The sequence below is a fragment of the Cololabis saira genome, chromosome 2, assembly GCF_033807715.1.
Source record: "Cololabis saira isolate AMF1-May2022 chromosome 2, fColSai1.1, whole genome shotgun sequence".
Lineage (NCBI taxonomy): Eukaryota > Metazoa > Chordata > Actinopteri > Beloniformes > Belonidae > Cololabis > Cololabis saira.
In genome coordinates this window covers 50045165-50070889 of record NC_084588.1, presented here as the reverse complement: position 1 = coordinate 50070889, position 25725 = coordinate 50045165, and the positions used below count along the sequence as shown (strand labels likewise).

Below are 25725 nucleotides of genomic sequence, written 5' to 3'. Positions count from 1 at the left end.
ATTATAGGAGTTATGTAATTATTATAGGAGTTATGTAGTTATTATAGGAGTTATGTAGTTATTATAGGAGTTATGTAATTATTATAGGAGTTATGTAGTTATTATAGGAGTTATGTAATTATTATAGGAGGTACGTAGTTATTATAGGAGTTATGTAGTTATTTTAGGAGTTATAGAGTTATTATAGGAGTCATTTAGTTATTATAGGAGTTATGTAGTTATTATAGGAGTTATGTAGTTATTATAGGAGTTATGTAGTTATTATAGGGGTTATGTAGTTATTATAGGAGTTATGTAGTTATTATAGGAGTTATGTAGTTATTATAGGAGTTATGTAGTTATTATAGGAGTTATGTAGTTATTATAGGAGTTATATAGTTATTATAGGAGTTATATAGTTATTATAGGAGTAGATATTATAAGAGGTGTGGTGATCAGAATGATATGGTCATCATGATGAAGGAGAGAGAGACTCAGAGAGAGAGAGAAAGAGAGAGAGGAGGAGAGAGACAGAGAGAGAGAGGAGAGGAGAGAGAGAGACAGGGAGAGAGAAAGAGAGAGAGGAGGAGAGAGATAGAGAGAAAGGGGGAGAGAGAGAGAGACAGAGACACAGAGAGAGAGAGAGAGGAGAGGAGGAGCGTTACAGCGCCATTTACAGGCTGCAGAGCTGCATCTCGGAACCGGACTGAGACTGAGACTGAGACGAGCCGGTGTATCCGGGCGGGAGGGGAAGAAACATCCCGGATGTGCGAGACACGACACCGTGAAATTATCCTGCGTGGTTGTGTCGAGGAGCCGTCACCATCACCACCATCATCCACGCGTGATCTGGGATGTGTGTGATCTGCAGGGAGCGGACCGGGACGGCCGGTGCGTGATGCTGCGTGGACGGCGGCGCATCCTCCTCCCCCAGCTGAGCAGCTGATCACCAGAACCAGAACCAGAACCATCACCAGCACCAGCACCAAAACCCACCCAGATGATCCGCTTCGGCCCGGACCCGTCTCTTTTCACGCCGTCCAGCCCCAGCGGAGCCTGAAGAAGGAGGAGGATGCAGGTGAAAAACCGGATCTGCGCAGAACCCATCAGCAGCGACGACCCGGAGCAGGAGGATGACAACCAGAAGAAGACCTCGTGTTTTTCCAACATCAAGATCTTCCTGGTGTCGGAATGCGCGCTCATGCTGGCACAGGGCACCGTGGGCGCGTATCTGGTGAGTGTTTTGTGGGCCACCCGCACCCCTGGGTGACACGCAGCGCCCTTCAGCAGCTGATGCGGTCGTGTTGTTGCCGTGCACATCATCACAGCATCAGCATCACAACATCACAGCATCAGCATCAGCATCAGCATCCTCCTCCAGCTCGGGCTGATTGATAAGCCGCTGCGCAGCATCCATCATCCATCAGGCCTCTGCGCCATCATCTCCATGACAATGACCGCGTCACGGCCACGCTGCTCGGGTGGATGATGTCCACAGGCTCCGTAACGCGGGTCTGGGGGTTCATCCAACCTGCTGCAGTGTGCAGACACACACACACACGCACACACACACACACACGCCTCGGTAAATAATGCAGGAGGCCTCCGACACCGGTGCGGTTCAGTGGGGCCTGGAGGAGATGACGTGATCTTCTCCACAACACGGAGACAGCAGCCTCTTCCTCCTTATTTCATTTCATTTCATTTATTTATTTATTTAAAAAGGGACAACGCACATTAATTGACACGAGCACTTGAGTCCATCATGTAAATGTGCCAGATTTTTAGCCATACAGGCTGATTTACATCTGCAGTCCCTGGCAGGTTGATGGCATATATAAAAAACATTAAAGGAGAACACACTAAAACACTAGAGCGCAGAGTACAAACAATTAGTAAAACCATGACATAATTCAGAATAATGACATAAATGAAGAACAAGAGCACACAAACAAATTAGCTCACACAAAACCACAAACAGGTAGTAAAAACAATAACCTGAGCCCTATACCAGATTATGACAGCATGTTTGATTATCAAGTAACCACTGTTTTGTGATTTTAGAGAAGGAATAAAGAGATAGTTGTATGGGTATAGTGTTCTGCTGGATAGGAAAAGGCTGACTGCCCAACACCCAGTTCCTGTGGCAGCGCAGCTCAGCACTAATATCCTCTGATGACTGGCAGAACGGAGCATCTGTATTCACTAAAAACAGCAAAAAAATCGCGTTCAGAACCTCAAAGGCGTGAAAAAGATAAGATTCCGAGCCTGTTTGAGTGTCATCGTACTCTCGGTGTGTCTAAAGTCTGATGTGGGAACATCTGCAGATGTTATGTGCTGCTGTAAACCCTCAAGCCATTACATGTTAATGTGGCCTGCTTTAATTAACGGATCAAAGCCATTTTTTTTGAAGGTTTTTTAAGTTCACAGACTGTTAAACTAACAGTCTGGTGTACAGTTATACTAATATGATAAAGCAGGGATGCATATTTTATTAATATCATTGTATTGCTGTCTGTTAAAGGTCCCCCTTTAAGTAAGATTGATCTAAAATACCTCCTTAAAGGTGTGAGTGACCAGAACGGTTTCTGCGTTTTCACAGTTAGAGCAGCAGCTGGGCTCCACATCTGGGCTTCAGCATCTGTTAGTCCAGCGTTTGGCCTGTCAGAGAGGAAGATAGTCTCCCAGAAGCTGCAGGGACTCGGGTCGGGTCTGAGAGATCCATCACATCCCGTCAGACTAGTAACCGCTGGGGTCTGGAGGAACGTTGACTCGTCTCTGAGCTGTTTCTGAGCAGGTTTTGCAGGACCCACTGCTGTGTCTCTGTTTCTGGGGAGGGTGGGGGGGTTGCTGCAGTAGGAAAGTGCTGGTGCCATATGGGGAATTTGATTGGTCTAGGAAAAAAAAACACAAAAACAACAACATATGAAGGCCAGGCTGCAGGTTTAGCCGGCAGAGTCGTCACATGATGAACGGTGATACTCACGTTCACCTTTCAGTCATTTCACTGTTGCAGGCACTCGTAAAAACATCGTCTACCATCTCTTTTATCAGCTAATTTCTTTGCAAAGCATTCAGATAATATTCCCCTTTTCCTTATTGTGAAACCTGATTTCAGCAAAACTGATATAAATGTCAGTAGATTGAATTAAATTGACTAAATCAGGCTCAAAATGTCTGTTCTTGTTAAAATAATTGAACTTGTAATCAGATCTGCAGTTTAATCTCCTTCAACAAGATGTCAGAAGTAGATTTGATTTGTTGTATATATATATATATATATATATATATATATATATATATATATATATATATATATATGTATATAGTTTGCTTCCTCATAAAATGGCGTTTCACTAGTTTTGTAGCTTTGTTGACTTATATTCAGACGTCCGATAAAAGCATAACCCAACTAACTTCTTAGCATTTCCTCCTGTCCTTAATGTAATATACGTCTTTTTAATCAACTTAGAACCTGTAGTATTGAGCTTCCCAAAGGCCGGCCCTCCAACCAAATGATGTTTAATCAATCACAATCAATATTCACTCCCGCCTCTTTTCTATCAAAGCTTTGTGGTAATCAATCTTTTATGTGCTAGTAAATGAGATATATGTGTGTAGGATGCGACGCAGTTCTTTATTGATCTTTTTCTAATTGTAACATGCATTTTTGTTTCTGATTATGTTAAAACTAATAATAATTGTTAGTCTTAGTTTAGCGAACAGAGCAGAAATAGAAAGAATGACATATATCATCCATCTTATTTTCATAAGGAAGGCATAGTTGTGTTATATGTTAATTATTAGTGTTATAATTAGAATTATTTTTCGACGTATTTGGGCTTAAACCCACACTTCCCTCTCTCTGTGGACCAGGGCTTCATGCATGTGAAAAATAAGTCGTAACAAACATTTCCCCTCAGCCATCTTGTCCTGGATGTGTGTGTGTGTGTGTGTGTGTGCGTGCGTGCGTGCGTGCGTGCGTGCGTGCGTGCGTGCGTGCGCGCGCGTGCGTGCGTGCGTGCGTGCGTGCGTGTGTGTGTACTAGGGCTGGGCGGTATGGACTAAAAAAATGTATCACGATCATTTCTGGCATTTATCCCGATAACGATAAAAATGACGATAAAAAAAATATCAATTCAACTCCACCTTTGTAACTATAAATCTATCACCACATTCAGTCTTTGGAGCCAAATCACTGCTCTAAAAGATACTAAATACTAAACTACACCAATTACATTGAATTGATAAAAACCAATTAAATGAGTTACACCTGTACTGCAAAACTGGAATGACTCAGATCCGCCATGTTTGTTACACAAAAATGTCATCAACGAGAATGTATCTATCTATCTATCTATCTATCTATCTATCTATCTATCTATCTTTCTTTCTTTCTTTCTTTCTTTCTTTCTTTCTTTCTTTCTTTCTTTCTTTCTTTCTTTCTTTCTTTCTTTCTTTCTTTCTTTCTTTCTTTCTTTCTTTCTTTCTTTCCTTCCTTCCTTCCTTCCTTCCTTCCTTCCTTCCTTCCTTCCTTCCTTCCGTCCTTCCTTCCTTCCTTCCTTCCTTCCTTCCTTCCTTCCTTCCTTCCTTCCTTCCTTCCTTCCTTCCTTCCTTCCTTCCTTCCTTCCTTCCTTCCTTAAATCCGTCTTTACACAAAAACGTCATCAACGGGAATTTATCGTTTTTACCACGAGATGACAAATTCTTACTGTGGGGAATTTTTAGGACGGTTTATCGTGAACGGTAAAATATCACCCATTCCTAGTGTATGTATGTCATTAAAACATCTGCATGAACATCTTTTCTCAGAAACGTTAAGTTAACGCCAAACTTGGGGACGTTAAGTCCGATCAATAGGACAGAAACTCAGAACCGAGCGAGTTCACTGTGAACCGTCTCCACGATGCCCCAGGGCCACATTTCTAACCTCTCCGTGTCTCTTTTTACCACCAGGTGAGCGTTCTGACCACTTTGGAGAGACGCTTCAACCTCCAGAGCGCAGACGTGGGCGTCATCGCCAGCAGCTTTGAAATCGGCAACCTGGCGCTCATCCTGTTCGTCAGCTACTTCGGGGCCAAGGCCCACCGGCCGCGGCTGATCGGCTGCGGCGGCATCGTCATGGCGCTGGGAGCACTGCTCTCGGCCCTGCCAGAGTTCCTGACTCATCAGTACGAGTATGAGGAAGGGGACTCATGGCACGCCGAAGATGGCAGGGACATCTGCTCCAACAAATCCAGGTCAGAAAATCAAGACTCTGGGTTTAACTGCGGCAACCGAGCCAACACCAACATGATGTACCTTCTGCTGATTGGAGCACAGGTTCTGCTTGGCATTGGAGCCACACCTGTCCAGCCTCTGGGAGTGTCTTACATTGACGACCATGTCCACAAGAAGGACTCTTCATTGTATATAGGTAAGTGGTGAGGGCGCTCCTGTAGAGGAGCGTCGTACGGGACGATCGACGATCGCGGGTGTTTCTGATATTCCTGAAGTCGCTCAGGGGGTAAAACTTCAGCTCCGACTCTTAAGATTCAGGATTGATTATCAAGATTTGATTCGATCCGATATTGATTTGGGTTAGTGTTATTAAAACTGTTTTTTGAGCTGTTGCATGAATTATATGACTGTAGTTATGCAACATATTAATACTAGTATTATATTGAGATTCAACAGCAAGTATTGCAGCTAATGATGCTGTAAGGACCAATCAGCTCCCAGAATGCTGATAGAACTGAAACAGAAACATTGTGGGTCAGAATTACCAAACAGATCCAGGGCAGCAAACAGAGACGGATGAAATCGTTTTTTTAACACATTCCGTTTTTATTTTTTCAATTTTCGGTCTATTTCGGATTTTAATTTTTGAGAATTTGGTTTTTAGCATTTTATGCAAATGTAACCCCAAGACAGTATATAAAGTAATGAAATAGAGACAATTTATGCAATTATAACTGAGAACTTTCATACCATAAAACATATTTAAAGGCAAAAACATGGCACCAGTTATTCTCATGTCCAACAAAACATTCCTTTTTGGGCATGAATTATATTCCTGAAGTTGCTCAGGGGGTGAAACTTCAGCACCGACTCCTCAGACGGGTCGGCGCCACTAAACCAATAAACTGCATTCATTAGGATGTTTCCATCACTAACAGCACCGTCATCACGTTTTGGAAAACACACTTAGTGTGTTTTTCTCACGAGCTGAGTGAGGGATATAATTGCAGCCATATTTCCACACATGAGTGGAAAGATGAAGCCTGGGGATGTAACGTATGTTCTGGAGTGCAGGAAGCAGAGAGAATTAAAAACATGTGACCTTCGGTATGCTTTTTAATTACTCAGATTGTTTAGAAGTTACACTCATGCAGAGCTCACGTTTCAGACCTGTGACGCTCCGGTGGATCCTGTCTCTTCCCTTTTCCACCAAACCGTTTCCAGGGCTGGTTCTGGTTCTGGTTCTGGGCCAGTGCTGAGTCTGGAACCGAGCTTTCTGTTTCCACGGACAAAGAACTGAAACCGGTTCCAAGGTAGCAGAATCAGAATCAGAATCAGAAAGCCTTTATTGTCACTGGGCTGGCGTCCCAGCACCGTGGAATTTGGACCAGTACAACCCATCAAGACAACAGACAAAACAAATAACAGCATGAGACATGAGTCAACTGGTGCTTAAATCAGATCAGAGAAAGGATGACATTGGGGATGGGGGAGGGAAAAAAAAGGCATCTTCACCCTGTGTATAAATACACAGTGTGAAAGTGCAAAAAAACCACCTCAGCACAGAAAGCAACATAACAATTTAACATCATCATCACAAGACTTGCACATGTGTGTGGGGGGGGTGGTTCTAGGGGCGGGGAGGATCCCGGCAAAGTTCCCCAAGTGAGCACCGCAGCCATTGGCGCGGCTCTCAAACCTGTTGACTGTGTTGGGGGGGCTGATACGAGGGGGGCCGAGGAAGGCGTTGACTATAAGGAGGGTGTATTTATCATTGTGTGTGTGTAAGCGGTAAGTCCATGAACTTTGCTCAGAGCTGCTCCTCAGCCAATGTCCTTGATGTTATCAGGTGGCTCGGTACAGTTCTGAAACAGGTCCACAGATGTTCCTGAGAGAGGGGAGGGCTAGTGGTGGCAGAGCCACTTGTTTTCATTCCACCAGGGAGATTGTGACTACAGCGATCAGCCAAACCGCCCTGTCAAGGCCAGATTATAGAATCAACAATTATATTGCAAAGAACAGACAGACTCAGTCATTTTCCGTCTGCCTTTAACAGACGAATTTGTGATCAATTCCCGCCAAGCCGAGCTTCCAACTTCTCCAACGTCTTATCCATCTTGCCAATGAGATCAAAGACCGCTGCCAGCCTGCGATTCTGTTCAAGAATCACATCCAGCTTGCGATTTTGCTCTCTCAACGTTAAAGTCTGAGTGTTGGTCGCCGTGCTTCTCCCCTCAGCAACGTCGGGTAGCTCAGAAAGGGCCAGAACAGCATTCGACGGCTTACGTGTTTGTCGATATACGAGGAATCCCCCCACTCCAATTAGAAGAAATCCTGCTATCATAAATCCAATTATGAAGGCATCTTCAAGGTCCTCGACAGACAGGATCGCCAAACACAACGGCTTCCAATGTTTCCAGGAATCCATTGTGTATCCAGCAAAAAATGTCCCATTGGGGCAAGAGGGCTCCCTTACCCCCTGACTTCTCGTCGCAAAAATTTGGTCTATTGTGCTGAGAGACCAGTTAATCAATTCCATGATTGTAGAATTTCGGAGGAGTGAAAAAGAGAGGCTCTGAGGACAAGACAGGACAAAAGCAGTAGCAGGGCAGATAAGAAGGGAGAGGAGCAGAAAAGCGTCCGCCTTCACCGAGAGCTCTTTGCTGGGCCAAGAGGAAAGAACCGCTTACGTAAGTGGAAGGGGCGGAGTTGTTAAGACCAACGGCAATGGAGGGAATGCACATGACGTCACAAATGCGACTTCACAGCGGGTTTCGCCCACTAAGTGGCAGAAAGACTGAGTGTCAGAAAGACTGAGTGGCAGAAAGACTGAGTGGCAGCGTAGACTTTCAGTTTGCGACTGGAAAACATCTAAAATGGGAAAGAGCTGTTGTGTGATCGACTGTACTCATAGATTTAGCAAGAATCATCGTTAGTTATCGTTTTACAGACTGCCGAAAAATAAGCTTAAGAGAGATAAATGGATCGCTGCAATTCACAGAAACAACTGGATTCCAGGCACCGAAACGTGGATTTGCGGTTCCCATTTTGTATCAGGTAATGTTGGATTTTTGGGTAGCTAACGTTAAACGGTCCAATCATTAAGTCCGATGTCCTCATCACTTTAATTTCGCCAACAAATCCTGCCTTGAAGTCGGACCAAGCATCAAGACTTTTGTAAGCCTTCAAGCTTTGCTCCGGCGTAGAAATGAAGTAAATATAAATATCAGAAAACTGGATTCGTAGCCAAATATTAATGTCCATTGACCACTGGTTCTTGGGGTAACTGTACGGGTCACTGTCAAGTCCAACTGCCTTTAATTTAAGCCCATTATTGTCTGGTATCCCGTCTTCTCCACCATTTCCCTACTAGTTGCAGCCATTTTTGCTGATGTTTTACCACTCAGTGCGAGTAAGGGGGCTGGTCCAGTGAGGGTGACGTCAATGCAGACCCTCTATACCAAGACTGGGAGACGGAGACATTTTGGAGATAGAAATTCATCTGGATGCAGCAAAGCATCATGGGTCTGAGGAGGAGACAACCTGTCTTTTAGAGATGTGTCCACGGAGGAGCTACGTGGACCAAGTCCTATTAGAGCAGATACCTGGTTGTTGCTGCAACTTTCACGCCAACGCAGCGACGTAACTGACGTTTGCAGTGACGTAATGACGTGGCTCCCCTTAGCACCGAGCTGTGGAAAAACAAATCGGTTCTCAGCTGGTTCACAAGTTGAACGAGTTGTAAAGCAGAACCAGCCCTGGAACCGGTTTGGTGGAAAAGGGGGTATCTGTGACCGGATTGGTGTAGACCTCATTAACACGCGTTTATCAATATATCGGATGGTGAAACTCTGCTTTGGTGTGACGAGAAGACAAAGTCCTGAAGATGCTGCCCCAGTGAGTTTCCAGGTGAAAGTTCAGGACCTCTAATTATAACTGTTTTGTCATAAATATTCAAGTTTAGGTCCATTCAGGCAGCTTGTATGGATGTAAGACGAGGTGCTGGGGACTGGAAAGACACAGCATTGACATTTTTGAGTCTTGGCAGAGGCTTAAAATAGCGATTTATTTTTAAAGCGGGCGATTGCCCCAAGTGCTTTTATTAATTGCTGTTTTACTGCAAACAGGTGAGCCATTTTCCCTCCAAACTGCCCTGATTCCTGTCATTTTGATCCCTCAGAACACTGCCTACCATCTAATAATAGACCTGGGGTTGTTGTAACTCGTGAAGGTTCCTCTCAACTAACCATGAGGCCATTTTAAAGATGACTTATTGCGAGACACAGCCTCTTAGGGTTAGAAATTAGGCTAAAAAGTACAGATAATTCCCATAAATACGCATGCTGAGATCAGTACCACCATTAACCATGATGAAACGATGGGCTTAGTTAATAAAAGTGAAGTTAGTTGAAAACTGAAGTCCCGTCATTTCAAGTCTGCCAGAAAACGACCCCAGTCATGATCTCATAGTGTAGAGAAAATAAACGATAATGGACCTAGTCTGCACATCAGTCAGTTAGATCCTCTCCTCAAACATCTTCTTTTCATTTGAAAACCTGACTTTCAGCTAAAGATCATTGATTATACTCAAAACTTAATGTAAGAGGAGAAACTCGGCTACTAACTACTCAGTTATGACTAGGGGTGTAACAATATATCGTGCCACGAAATTTGTGATACAAAAACGTCACAATACAAGTCGTGGAGGTGACAAACTGTATCGCGATATTGGGTTATTAAAATGAATCTATTCTGTTGACTAGTAACGCGCCTCGACCTGCGGACCACAATCTTACTCCGCTCAAAAGAAACTAGTCCCGTTTTGAGCTCTGAACTTTTACTTATGTAAGTCTGGTGTAGAGTTAAGCCTTACCTTATTAAATTAAACCTTTTTAGTAGGATAAACAGACTAATCACTACAGATAAACTGACTAGTGTCATTATAGTCCCTGATTTACATCAGAATATAAAGAATATATTTATAAAATAATGAACCCTGAATTACCAAAAATAACCTTCTTAACAAAAATAAATCTCCTCTTACACTTATAAGGTGAGCATGAATCAGTCTTTTTTATGATGTAAAATTGTATGTATTTATTTACTTTTATTTATTTATTTATTTAATTTTAGTTGTTAAATTTCTGGAAAAGAAAAAAGTCAAGTCATACATGAGAGAAACTATTCAGTTTGTGGCAAAATATTTGTACTTGTATGAAACTGAAGATGCATAATGCAAACCTGACATTTACTTTTAGTTCAGTTTGTGGAAAATGGTTGGCCTGGCTTTCTCTTTAAAACTTAAACAGTTATAAAGCATTACAAACTATAGCAATAAAGCAAACACACAGTATTGTTTTGTATTTTGTGTCTTTCAAATAAAAGACCATTTTTTCCATATGTCATATGTTCCTCATGCAAGGTTATTAAAAAAATACTGCTATAATATCGTATTGTATCGTTATCTTGACCTCAATATCGTGTATCGTACCGTATCGTGAGATTAGTGTATCATTACACCCCTAGTTATGACGGTAGTGAAAGACAGCAAAAACCTTTGATGCAACCCATAACGTGCATTAAGGAAAAGGAGGTCGTATAGAAAAATATACATATATATATAGATATATAAATATATCTATCTATATATATAAATATATATATATATATATATATATATATAAAACACTTTAAAAATTATTTTTAAGGCTTTACAAAAGAAGATGATTGAAACTTCTCTTCTCGTTTCCTCTGTAGTTTCCAGGATCTAATAATAGTAGTTTCTGCTTCTCCTCCTCTGATGTGTCTTCGTCCTCAGCTAAACTCGTCCCATTCATCCAGGCTTTGTTCCGGCCTCATCAACATCTGCAGGATTGCAGGAGCTTTAAACCTATTGTAGCTATTATGGGATGTGGACACAACATCCTTAAAAATCAATGTGTGTCGTGTAGAATCAGTGTTTTCACCTTTTAGGAAGGGATTATTACTGAAAAGTGTCTGGGAAGGGAAACGACTGTTTGCCCCGGCTCTCTATCGTTGTGTACAAGTCTGGTCCTTAAGTAGAACCATCCATCCATCCATCCATCCACAAACAGCCGACGTGCAATTTAATGGGCAGTTTAGTCACTAATCGACTTGTCGTATGTGTGTTTGGAGGCTGGAGCACCGGCAGGGAGAACATCCTGCCGGGAGTTGAACCAGGAACCACCAGAGCACCCTGCTGATTGCTGATTTACTTCCTTTGATTACCAATTAATCAGTGTGCATTGACAAGGTTGAGGACAAAACTGCTTTGAGCGCCGTCCCGTTGCAGTGTTGATAGAGCTGGGGATCCATTCAAATGTCAAGAATCGATTCAATTCCGATTCTTAAGATTCAGAATCCATTATCAAGATTTGATTCGATCCGATTCGGTATTGATTTGGGTTAGTGTTATTAAAACTGTTTTTTGAGCTGTTTGAGATTAATTATATGACTGTAGTTCTGCAACATATTACTACTAGTATTATATTGAGATTCAACAGCAAGTATTGGAGCTAATGATGCTGTAAGGACCAATCAGCTCCCAGAATGCTGATAGAACTGCTTTCAGAAACATCGTGGGTGAGAATTATCAAACAGATCCAGGGAGAAAACAGAGACGGATGAAATCAGTTTTATTTTTTCCCACATTCCGTTTTTATTTTTTCTATTTTCTGTCTATTTCGGTTTTTCATTTTTGAGAATTTGGTTTTTAACATTTTATGCAAATGTAACCCCAAGACAGTATATAAAGTAATGAAATATAGACAATGTATGCAATTATACGGTGGCCGACAAGGGCCAAACGCACTGCAACGGCCTAATGCGTCTCAGTTAAGGAAAACAGCTTCAAGTACATTGTATCGTCTGGTGTAAATATATAATAAAGAAACGTCTCGTAATGTGGAGCGTTGTACAGTGATATAAACATCGTATATAAATATAGTCAGATAAAAATCACATTACTGTTCCCGCTGAATGTTTAAACCATGGATGTAAACACTGTGGTTCAGTCAGCTGCGCCCCCTGCAGGTTTGGTAACCGGTTATGAAGCGTTTTTCTTTTGAAGATGGTTTCTTGTTTTATATCGTTTTGTGCTTTGCATCGTTTCTCTATTTGCAGCGTTTGATGATGCTGCATTTGTCTTTGTTTTTTGCAGCACGTTTTTTCATTTGCACCACGTTTCCTCTTTTTGTACCTCGTTTTGAGTTTGTGAGTTTGAATCGTTTTTGTACTTGAAGCCGTTTTCCTTAACTGAGACGCATTAGGCCGTTGCAGTGCGTTTGGCCCTTGTCGGCCGACGTACAATTATAACTGAAAACATTAATGTTTTCATACCTTTAAACATATTTAAAGACAAAAACAAGGCACAAATTATTCTCATGTCCAACAAAACATTCCTTTTTTGGGCATAAACAAAAAAATACCAAAAGTTGTAATGTAATGATGAAAGTGTTGAGGTTCTGGAGGGCAGAACTTCGTCCAGACGCCAGCGAGTCGTTGCAGCAGAATCAGGTCTGAGCAGAACCAGGTCCGAGCAGCTGCAGCCGTAGCTGACTGCAGGTCGACATAACAGGATATAATTGCGTGTCTGAGACCACGTTCCCGCTGCAGGAGAACGTGGCCCAGATTAGTGGTGTGAACAGCAGAAAACACAGAGAGGATTGTGGGAAACTTCATCATGTGGTTTGTGAACCTGTTGCAGACCTGAGTTTCTGAACTGAGACTGCAGTCTGAACATCTAACCTTGACCTCCCGCTGGTCCAACACTCGTCACCAAGACAAAAACGAACGTGGAGGAAGGAAGGGATTAAAGGATTGCGCTTGTGACATTATTTTAACTTTCTTAATTTAATTTTCCTTCTTATCATGATGTTGTGAAACAGTCCGTCAATGCACAAATCTGTTATTTCCATTTTTCCCAGCATGAATTTCTTCTGTCCGGCGTTTTCCTGTTCCTGCACTTTCATGCATTTGCTGCGTAAGGCGTCACATGCGGGTCAAATCAGGGTCTTAAGGAGCTCGATTAAGGTCACATATTAAAAATAATGAGGATGAAAATCAGGCGGAGAAAAAATCAGAACAGGGTGCTGAGTCTTACGTTGTCATGGCAACAGTGTGGAGACATTTTGGACCAGATGTTGTTGTGTTTTCACCAGAGTCAGAGTTAGTTAAACCATAAACAGGCGACGCTCAGACCATTTCATATCCATCAGCTCGTACAAGTAAAAGCACCGATGTTCAAAACGGCAACAACTGGAAATACAATATCAGAAAACATGACAGAAGCAGAAAAGTACAAATCGTTGTACAGTTACGGCTGCAGCAGTAACCGCTGAGCTCCAGGTCCCGGGCCTCGTCTGGCTCCTGGTCCAAACCTGTCAAGGTTGGGATTCAAAAATACAGGACATTTTACTCCACCAGCCCACCCGAGGTCCAGCATCTTACATTTTTACGATTTAAAAGAAATATAAAATAACTACCTGTCAACCACTTACAAACTACAATTATGTGCTCAGAATCTGACAAGCCGACTTTTGTTGGCACTGAAATGCTGTGGACTTTCCTGTGTGTGTAATTCCTATAAAAGAGCCTAAATGAAACACAAAAGGGAATTAAAGCACATTTATTCATTTTTAATATTTTTATACACATTGATTGTCTTCAAGTGAAACATTTACATTTTATTTTAATTTGTCATTTTCACTCATGCGTCTCTCTGGTGCCGCCCTGGTGCTGCTGACGGACATCGTTTCCCCGTGAGAGAAACTAAAATCCCAGTTACAAATCTTTCAGAACTTGTAACTGAGCCCCATATTGCTCCTCCTTAGGAAAGTAAATTTATAAATCCCATTTTTAGTGATATTTACACGAAGTCTTCTCTTTTTTAGCAGAAATATCTTCTCTCTCATTACATCCATCTCTCTGATTTGTTGTTCCGAGTTTGTTCCCGTTGTCACCACTAACCTCGCAAGAACCAGGTAGTGACAATTCAGTTTGCAGTTTAAAAATGATTATATTATAAAAACGGGAAAAACGGGAAAACGGTGGGAAAAGAGGGGTGAAATATGGTAGTTTCCCGTCTAAAATGGCAGACTTGACAGGTATGTCCTGGAAACCCAGTCTCACATAAAAACCTGCCTACGTTGGTCCAAAGTGCAAAAACATAGCGGTTCCAATAATAGCCCTTGAATTGTATAACTGTAACATTTTTCTGACTATTCGTTTTGCGTCCAAGTCACGTGACTTTCAAGATTCTGGCCGTGACAGCAAAAAACATGGCAGACATTTCTCATTTTTTAGTGAAACAAATCAATATTTTGAGTTAATTTCTGCATAAAAATGCGTTTTGATTACATGTCTAGTGAGAAATATATATTTTACTTTCATAATATTCACTCAGTGAATGTACATAATCATTCGCTTGCTCGTTGTTTGCAAAGTTGTTTCAGATCTCGCCAGAATAATGTGAAACTGCAACGTTTGAATAATGTGAAATCGCAACGTTTTGGTTGCTGGACGGTGCTGTGAAAAAAATCAATATTTTTTTTTTGGTCCTGGTCATGTTAACATCGATGAGGGTTGGATCATGGATACAATATCAAACATTACACCTCACAGGAACCGTTCAATTCATCATGACGATAAAGAACTATATGGAATCACCAAACATCTGCTAGAACCAGAAGAACAGGTAGAGCAGCAGAACTCACTCAGAGCACAAGGAGGAGGTGGATTACCGGGGGAGCAAAGAGGCCACGACAGCCATGACAGCAGAGTCTGGAGCTCTTTGGATCATTTCTACAAAGATTGTACAAAAGTTCATACAAAAGTCAGCCAAAAAAGAGTGAAAACAAACAAAAATGTGGCACAAAGCCAGTACAGAAGAGCATCCTCCAGACAGTACGGTGGTGGCAGCGTCGATGTTTCTCAGCAGCAGGACCCGGGAAGTCGCTCAGAACTGAATGAACAAGGGATTTTTGAGGAAATGTGTTTCCTTCCTTCAGAAAACTGAGACCCTTTATTTTTAATTTTTATTTAGCCTTTATTTAACCAAGTTAGTCCCATTGAGATCGGGGGTCTCTTTTACAAGGGAGACCCGGCCAAGATAGCAGCAACATAGTTACAGAATTAAAAGATAAAAAAACAAACCAACAAATAAATTAATTACATAAAGACATAATTAATTAAAACACTTACATACAGACAGTCTGAACTCCACTGTTTTCACCAGAGCTTTAAATTCAGTCACAGTTATGAGTTTTGGTAAATGCAGTTGGGATTGAAGTTTATTCCAAGCATCTGGTGCTAAAAACCTAAAAGTTTTCTTCCCAAATTCCGTTCTTATTTTTGGAAACAACCAAATGCAAAATGTCCATTGAGCGGATATTGTAACCTCCTTGTTTCCATGTTAAAAGAGAAGATAAATAAGAAGGAATTGTACCCAGAGTGGCTTTATAAATGAGAGCGAGAACAACCCTGAACCTAAGCAAAGAAACATTTAAATGTCCAGAAATGAACTTGTCAGAACTGGGGTTTAAATGTGACGGAGAATCTGCGGAGTGACACAAACATTACTGTACGACGGATGAACCCGTCCAGCTTGAGCGGGCTGGAACCGCTTTGTCTTGAGGACCTGGCCGGGATCCCAGAATCAGTCTGATGCATCGCTCCCCCAGAGACGCTGCTGCTGCATCAAACACTGGCCTCGCATTCTGGTTATTCCATCTATTTCATCTACAAGTACAAAGATGCTTCATGGCATCTCAATGTCTCCAGTTGCAGGAATATTGTGCCATGATAACTCATTTTGAGGCTTAAATTCCATATTTGTTGGGTGAAAACCACAACCACATGGACTCTTTAAAGGGGACCTATTATGAAAACCAGGTTTTTTCTTGCTTTAACATATATAAAGTGGTCTCCCCTCAGCCTGCCAACTCAGAGAAGGAGGAAACAACCAGATTCTGCAGTGTCTGTACAGCCGCCCGGATGATCGTCCAGTGTGATGTGGATCTACGAGCCAATAACATTCTGCTCCCCAAAGTTACGGAACAACGGGAGCGATGCGTGAAACCACTAACAACTAACTCTGGCCGGAACAACAACGACTCCGCCAGTCGAAATGTCGAGAAAAAAAGTTGAAATGTCGAGAAAAAAATCGAAATGTCGAGGAAAAAAAGTCAAAATGACGAGAAAAAAATTGAAATTTCGAGAAAAAAGTCAAAATGTCAAGAAAAAAGTAAAAATGGCGAGAAAAAAGTCAAAATGTCAAGAAAAAAAGTCGATAGGTTGAGAAAAAAAGTCAAAATGTCGAGAAAAAAGTCAAAATGTCGAGATTAAAGGGAACCTATTATGAAAACCAGGTTTTCTCTTGCTTTAACATATATAAAGTTGTCTCCCCTCAGCCTGCCAACTCAGAGAAGGAGGAAAGCAACCAAATTCTGCAGTGTCTGTACAGCCGCCTGGATGATCCGAAACCACAACTAACTCTGGCCAGAAAAACTCCACCAGTCGAAATGTTGAGAAAAAAGTTGAAATGTCGAGAAAAAATTGGAATTTCGAGAAAAACGTCAAAATGTCGAGAAAAAAGTTGAAATGTCGAAAAAAAAAGTCAAAATGCTGAGAAAAAAAGTCAAAATGTTGAGAAAAAAGTTGAAATTTTGAGAAAAAAGTCAAAATGTTGAGAAAAAAGTCAAAATGTCGAGTTTAAAGGGGACCTATTATGAAAACCAGGTTTTCTCTTGCTTTAACATTTATAAAGTGGTCTCCCCTCATCCTGCCAACTCAGAGAAGGAGGAAACAACCAGATTCTGCAGAGTCTGTACAGCCGCCCGGATGAGCCGTCCAGTGTGATGTGGATCTACGAGACAATAAGATTCTGCTCCCGTCGTTACGTAACGAAAATGTGTTTTACATAGTCTGGCCTCCACTGCGTGAAACCACGCCCACAACTAACTCCGTCGGCCGGAGCTTCTGCCATTTTTTTGTAGCGGTGTATCGCGTCATTGAATGTTATGAATCTTTATTTCGGCTTGTACACACTTTTTGCAGAACAAGATGAAAAGGAAAGAAAAAACAACATTTCTTTTGCCGAAAAGGTGTAGCTGAAGCCGTAGCTTATAGTGCCTACCCCCTTTTTCTTATGATCAGCTTAAATATGAGACATTAGCTTTTATGCCATGGAAACAAACAATACATAAAGAAGACAAAAATAAGTAAGACAAAATATAAAATTGACATTTCACATTCTAGAATGTTTTTGATAATATACTTTATAATTATAGTGTTTTATATTTATTTACAGTATTTTCTTTAAACATTTTCTTAAACTTGAAGATAGAACTGCACATTTTTAGGTTGTTATTACAACTATTCCATATTTCTCTAGCCTTAATTGATGTCCATCTCTTTTTAATATCAGTTCTTACTGTCGTCGTCTCAAACATGAGTTTCCCCCTCAGGTCATAGTTTCTTTTATCTGGAACAAATCCTGAATGTAGTTTGGAAGCAGTTTCTGCTGCTTTAAAGGCAAATAAAACAGTTTTCTGCTCTACTATGTCATGGAATTTTAAGGTATGATATTTAATAAAAAGATTATTTGTTGGTTTATAATAGTCAGATCTATTAATTATCCTTATCTTTATGTATCGCGTCATTCAGGCAGCCAATCAGCACAGAGCCTCATTATCATAGCCCCGCCCACTCAGAATCCCGCATAGATAATGAGGTTAGAGAATGGGAAGATAAAGACGTGGTTTAGAGGCTGAAGTTCTAATTTATTTAGCAAAAACAATCAAAAACTTGTTTTTAAAGACATTCAAGGCCTGTTTAAAATAGGTATTAGATCCCATAATAGGTCCCCTTTAAGGTGTGATATACATGTATGTATAGTAAAATACATATATACAAAAATATGGTCCTATAGGTCCTAAAGCGCCGACGAAAACCCCCATTTGGCTTCGTCCTCACAGGCTTGGCCGGCCGTGTCGTCGCCGTAGTGTTCAGGTTCAAATCTCTTTGCAGGGCAGGAAGGCCTGTGGTTTGCTCTGCGCTTCGATCTGCAGCGTCTCTGCCAGCAGCACTCGCCTGAGAGGAGGGAGGGAGGAGGGAGGAGGGATGGAGGATAGAGGAGAGGAGGGAGGAGGGAGGAGGGATGGACAGAGGATAGAGGAGAGTAGGGAGGGAGGAGGAGGGAGGAGGGAGGAGGGATGGACGGAGTATAGAGGAGGGAGGGAGGAGGGATGGACAGATAGAGGAGACAGAGGGCAGACAAGCCGAGCTTGTGCAGCACCGACGGTCCGCCCTCCCTCTGACGACTGATGTTACGCTCATTTCTTTGCTGTTTTTAACATTTAAAGCGGTTATATCATGTTAATCAGAAGGGCAACATGGTTCAGTGGTTTTCCCGTCGCTTCGGGGTGGAGTCAGCATCCTCCCGGCATATTTCAATTATTCTGAGTGTTTTAGAAAGATTAAAATATTAAAAGTCCATCTCTGCAAAGTAACTACGTAATGTCCCCAGATAATTCAGCTAAATACTCGTGCCAATTCACAAATGTGCTCACAATAATGACACTAACAACCGGCCACACATGGTATCTACCATCTTAACACGGACATGATAGATTATATTTTTGAGTTTGTATGAGCTGTGCAGTCTTTCATAATGTCCCTCAACCTCCTTCTTTATCTCTCAAACGCATCAAATTATCGTTTCCTCTCCGAAAACCCATCTGTTGTTGTGATGCCCTTATGTTAAGGACAGTTATCTGTTCATATTGCGCATAAGTTACATAAATAAGGTAATAAATACGTTCATAGTTAATAAATAGTCAAAGTAATTTCATGTTAAAAACAGTTCAAATGTTTTGGGTTTAAAAAGTAATCAGAGTAGAACATCTGGATCAGGGGTCGGTAACCCAAAATGTTGAAAGAGCCATATTGGACCAAAAACACAATAAACAAATATGTCTGGAGCCGCAAAAAATGAAAAGTCTTAGAATGAAGGCAAATGGCAAAAGGGGAAATGTCAAGAAAAAGTCGAAATGTCGAGAAAAAAGTCGAAAAGTCAAGAAAAAAGTCCGAATTTCGTGAAAAAAGTTGAAATGTCGAGATTAATGTTGAAGTACAATCTCAAGAAAAAAGTCGAAATGTCGAGAAAAAAGTCAAAATGTCGAGATTAAAAAGGAAAGGAAAAAGGAAGAAAAAAGAGAAAATAAACAAGAAAAAAAAGGAAAAAAGAGAAAAAAAAGAAAATAAAGAGAAAAAAAAGAAGAAAAAAGGGGAAAAAAATGGTAAGACTTTTTTGAAAAAGCTCCAGGAGCCGCATGCGGCTCTAGAGCCGCGGGTTGCTGATCCCTGATCTGGATCTTCTACTCTACGTGCGAGTAAGCGCTCTCACTAAGGAAGCAATCTTTGAAGTGAATCGGGAGAAAAAGTGAGAAAAACTGTGCATGTCCACGCGAAATGTGTCGTACACACTTGTGCATTGGGAAACTTGTCTTTGCTAGTATATGTATGACAAGCCATTTTAATATTTAACAGCTGGACTGGATATGTGTTGCAGATATCCGCAATTCAGTTCTTCCTAGTCATAAAAAGCATTTCAGATATCTACAATTACATTCTTCCTGTCCACAATCGTCATTTCAGATATCAACGTCATTCTGCCGAGGACAAATGACGTCACTTTTGCCATTCATGTGTGTGGGGTTTCTAATTACAGATTTCTACAATTCAGTTGCAGATATCTGTAATGTGAACTACGGATATCTGCAACTGAATTACGACTAACTGTAATTCCAGTTTCAGATATCTACAATGTAATTCTGACGAGTCATAATTCCAGTTCAAGATATCTTTAATTCCCCTCAATTCAACATATCTACATCGTCCTTTTTAGATATCTTAAATTAAGTTTTGACTCGTCAGAACGAAGTTGTAGATATCTCAAACTGGAATTATGGATAGTCATAATTTAACTGTAGATATCTGTAATGAAGTTATAGATATCTTGAAATGAATTTTAATTAGAGATATCTCAAATTGGAGATATCTTTAACTTCCATTCTGCCTAGTTAAAATGTAATTACAGATATCTACAATTAGAGTTTTGACTAGTCAAAATGACGTTATATATATCTTGAATCACAATTCTGACTAGTCACAATGCAGTTGTAGATATCTGCAATGTTAATTCTGGATAGTCAAACCTAGCCATTAAATGTTAAAACGGCTTTGTCATAGTATATACATGTATGTGTTCAGAAAACACTTTGTATACATTGGGATTATCTTTGGTGGATGAAAATGCAATGCCAATATAAGGCACGTGACATAAGTGTGGTATTAAGATGTGTGTATTATCTAGTTATGTTCAGTACTCGAGTTGAAAAAAATAAATCAGGGGGGATGGTGGATTTTATCATATGGGGACAGATAATTTGTGCTGATTACAAATAATATAATATATTACAAATAATAGCACTGACCAAAACACCTGCAGAAATACTGCAGGAATGACATAGCAGCAGTTAAATGCAGCCTTCTGTAAGCTTTAAATATCCACTGGGCTTACATCAAATACATCAAAACACAACAATAAAAAACACTTTTCTGAACTTATCAATATGACTCTGTCCTTCACAGGATAAGTAAAATGGATCACTGCAAAAACTCACAATCTTAACAAGAATATTTGTCTTATTTCTAGTTAAAATGTCTCATTTTAGTAAAAAAAAAAAATTACACTTAAAACAAGACTCATCACTGGAAAAAACAACAATTTTCACCAGTTTCAAGTAAATTTTCACTTTAAATAAGTAGAAAAATCTGCCAGTGGAACAAGATTTTTTTGCTTGTAATGAGAAGATAAATCTTGTCCCACTGGCAGATTTTTCTACTTATTTCAAGTGAAAATTTACTTGAAACAGGTGAAAATTGTTAAATAAGTTATTTTTCTGGTGATGACTAAATGTTGAAATAGCAGTAAAACCACATTAATTGATGAAATGACATAAGGGATGTAAAGGGGGGATGGCAGTTTTACAGGGGGGATGATTTGGACCGTTTTTATTTCAGGGGGGGATGCCATCCCCCCTCATCCCCCCTCAACTCCAGTACTGGTTATGTTCCTTTTCTGTATATTTTAATTACAAAAACACAACTTGTTAAAGGATTGATAAAAGCTTCAGTAAACCCCTGTGCTCGTGTCGTGAGGAAAGCACAGGTTTTTTTTTTAATGTCTCCTTGGCGATGGCGGCGTCTGGATTAACTGCTGTAATTCCAGTTTTCACGTGTAAAGGTGGAGGTGCAGCCTGACAAGCCGGATGTGTGAAGACAGCGCTGCATTGTGAGGAAACCGCCTGAATAATGCAGAGTGACACGGGAACAGTTAGGCTCTGTTTAGCAAACATCTGTCCAGATGATTAAATATTAACGCCGGCGCTGCTCACGGGGCGCCGTCACAAACAAGATTGAAGGAGTAAGGCTGCTCCTCCGTGGCCACATCTTCTCCCGCATCGATACCGGCACGACGATGCTCAGGAAATGATCCAGAAATACACGCAACACATGTAGCTGCCACAGAACACACTTCCCAGCATGCACCTGGGCTGTAAATGTCTCAACATGCCACAAAAAGGTTATGAGTGCTTCCTCTCAGGCTGTTTTATTAACAGAACATGCCGTCCTTCCTCTGACGACCTTAAATGTTTCTGCAAAATATTCATCTTGTAAAGGTTATAAAGAACATTACTCGATAAATAAAGACCCCCCCCCCCCCGGGGTCCTAACAAAACCCGCTCATATTTCACGGTAATGCAGTTGTCATGTTGGACAAACATGGGTAAACCTGGGTTTAAGTGCTCAGCTGTAATATTTCCATGTTTGTAAAGTAAGTATTTGTTTATATATAACCTTTCAAGATAAAAACCACATTGTGCTTTACAATAAAACAAAGACTATATAAAATGCATCAAATTATCGTTTCCTCTCCGAAAACCCATCTGTTGTTCTGATGCCCTTATGTCAAGGACAGTAATCTGTTCATATTGCAAAGAAGTTACATAAATAAGGTAATAAATACGTTCATAGTTAATAAAAAGTGAAAGTAATATGTTTTGGGTTTAAAAAACCTAATCAGAGTAGAACATCTAGATGTCAAACGATCTTTGTCGTATTCTACGTGCGAGTAAGCGCTCTTACTAAGGAAGCAATCTTTGACGTATTTTCTAAGTGAATCAGGAGAAAGAAGTGAGAACAACTGCGCATGTCCACGCAAAATGTGTCCTACACGCTTGTGCATTGGGAAACTTGTCTTTGTGAATATATATGTGTTCAGGAAACACTTCATATATGTTGGGATTATCTTTGGCGGATGAAAATGCAATCCCAGTATAAGGCGCGCATAAGTGTGGTATTAAGATACGGAAGAGTATTAGGGCCATGCAGGAGAAAAAATATTTGAGAGGAGGAAGATTTTTTTTTATTTTGCACTTTGAGAAAAAAGTCGAAATGTCGAGAAATAAAATAAAAAATAAGCAAGTGCAAGTTAAAAAGATGCGTTTTAGCTGCTTTTTAAGAGAGATCACAGAGCTGCCCTTTTCCACCAAACCGGTTCCAGGGCTGGTTCTGGTTCTGGTTCTGGTTCTGGTTCTGGTTCTGGTTCTGGTTCTGGGCCAGTGTTGAGTTTGGAACCAGGTTTTCTGTTTCCACTGACAAAGAACTGAAACCGGTTCCAAGGTAGCACCAACTCTTTGCTGGTCTAGAGGAAAGAACCGCTTACGTCAGCGGAGGGGTGGAGTTATTAAGACCAACGGCAACAGCAAGACTGGGAGACGGAGACATTTTCAAATAAGAATGAATCTGGATGCAGCAAAGCATCATGGGAGGAGGAGGAGACAACCTGTCTTTTCTGGCGCTTTTCCACTAGTACCTACTCAGCACGACTCGACTCCACTCAGTTTGGTTCTTTCCCACCAAACCAACGTGCCGAGTAGATACTTTTCTGTAACTACTCTGCCGAGGTTCTAAGCTGCTGAGTCGGGCTGTGATGTCATCACACTCCAGGCCACCGATTGGTCGGGGGGTTGGAGTCAGACGTCTGAGTCAGGATGTGACATCAGAGAAAGAGACTCTGACGGAGATTCTTGTTCATTTTATTCCACCAGCAACGGCAGCAGAAGTCTGTTTGGTGATCCAACTCTGAGGTGCAGATGTTCATAAACCTGGTGCTGAGGAGAGAATTAAAAAGGGATCTAGACGAGTGATAAGGAACGACCAGATCTACCAGGAGCTCTGTCTCTTCATAGCTGCTCAGATACCAACGGACTTTTCAGCAGCCGAGACAAACTAACAAATTAAAAAGCGTAGCCGCTTGAAGCTTCTCTCTCTCTCATTTTTTAACTTGATATCAAACACAAGCAACAGACCCAGCAGCACATCTATCATCTCCTCCAGGTTCTACATCTTTAGTGTTGTCTTCTTCTTTTAGATCACACAATCAAATACGTCACAGCTTTCTCTCCAACCCGCCTACTTCTCATCTGGGTATCCAAAATAAACGAGGGCAAGGCGAGTCGAGTCGGGCTGAGTAGGTTCTAGTGTAAAAGTGCCATTAGAGATGTGTCCACGGAGGAGCTACTGTACGTGGACCAAGTCCTATTAGAGCAGATACCTGGTTGTTGCTGCAACTTTCACAACGTAACTAACGTTTGCAGTGACGTAATGATGTGGCTCCTCTTAGCACCCGAGCTGTGGAAAAACAAAACCGGTTCTCAGCTGGTTCCCTAATTTAACGAGTTATGAACCAGAACCAACACTGGCCCAGAACCGGCTGTCAGGGTTTGACATTCCCCCCAGCCTTTCAGTTTCTGTTTTGCCCCGCCTGTGTCCCATCTGCCCTGATTGTCTGCACCTGTGTCTCGTCGTGTCCTGCCACGTTTTTCCTCCTCAAGTTTTTTGATCCCTGTTTAGTTCCTTTTGATCCTGCCAAGCAGCGCTTTGTTTTTGGTTTTCTGGAATAAATCCTTGGTTTTTGCAACTCCTGCCTCCTGCTCTCCTGCGTTTGGGTCCACACCATACACCAGACGTGACACCGGCCCTGGAACCGGTTTGGTGGAAAAGGGAATAAGAGTCTACAGATCTCAGCTGCAGAGGCTCCGTCACCTTCAGTCTTCAGCCGCATCTCTGGATGGTCTTGGACCAAAACACATCTCTGATTGGTCCATGATGGACCAATCAGAACCCTCAGATCCTCAGGGTCACGCCTACTTTCTGAGCCCAGAGTTAGAACCAAACACGGCGAGGCGGCGTTCAGTTTTTATGCTCCTCACCTGTGGAACAAACTCCCACAATGCATCAGGGCTGCTGAAACTCTCATTGCCTTAAATCAAGGTTGAAAACCTTTTTATTTAATCTCCCACAATGCACTGCAACCTTTATTTCTTGTTCTCTTATTTTAAACTCTTTTACTTTTTAATGCATTAAAAAAAGCGTAGGATGCGTAAATGTTTAATTTTTTCAACCCTTACTTTCTTCTGTACACGCACTAAACACCGCTCAGTTCTCTCTGTTCTTTTTCTACATTTTTAATTCAATTTTATTTATATGGCGTCTATTACAACAGAGACCCAGAACATGACCCCGAGCAATTATTACATAAACATAACATGAACAGTGGCAGGTAAAAACTCCCCTAGTGGGAGAAAAAGCAGACCAGCACAACAAACTACAAGAACAATAGACAACAATGATGGTTATGAGATACTTATGATTAATAGATGAGAAAAGAAGAGAAGAGAAGGAGGGTGATGGGCACCGCTCAGTGGATCATGTTGGTGTTCGGCTGCAGCGTAGCGCTATAGCAGCATATCTAGAAATTAAGCTCTGTTTCAGACCAGATGCTCTAGTCTGGTCCTATAATGTAGCTGCAGCTACGACTACTGGCCCTAAACACTAGAGTTTATGCTAACTGAAAGTTTACTAAACACTAACTAGAGGTTTACTAAACAATAACTACAGGTTTCCTAAACACTAACTAGATTATTTGACTAAATACTAACTAGAGGTTAACTAACACTAACTAGAGGTTTAATAACACTAACTAGAGGCTTTACTAAACACTAACTAGATGTTTACTAACACTAACTAGAGGTTTACTAACACTAACTAGAGGTTTACTAACACTAACTAGAGGCTTTACTAAACACTAACTAGAGGTTTACTAACACTAACTAGAGGCTTTACTAAACACTAACTAGATGTTTACTAACACTAACTAGAGGTTTACTTAACAGGAACTAGAAGTTTACTAAACAATAACTACAGGTTTCCTAAACACTAACTAGAGGTTTACTAAATAATAACTAGATGTTTTACTAAACACTAACTAGAGGCTTTACTAACACTAACTAGAGGTTTACTAAATAATAACTAGATGCTTTACTAAACACTAACTAGAAGTTTACTAAACAATAACTAGAGGTTTACTAAACACTAATT

The 25725-nt window shown here is 41.0% G+C and overlaps 1 protein-coding gene across 1 annotated transcript in view; it reads left to right on the top strand.

Annotated features, from left to right (window-relative positions):
- Window positions 1-669: 669 nt before the first annotated feature.
- The window catches only part of LOC133464730 (solute carrier organic anion transporter family member 3A1-like), a 68562-nt gene continuing 43506 nt past the window's right edge, over window positions 670-25725 (top strand). The window contains 3 exon segments of the mRNA XM_061746883.1: window positions 670-1213; window positions 2403-2412; window positions 4895-5395. Coding sequence (XP_061602867.1) covers window positions 1052-1213; window positions 2403-2412; window positions 4895-5395 — 673 coding nt within the window. The 5' untranslated portion in view covers window positions 670-1051.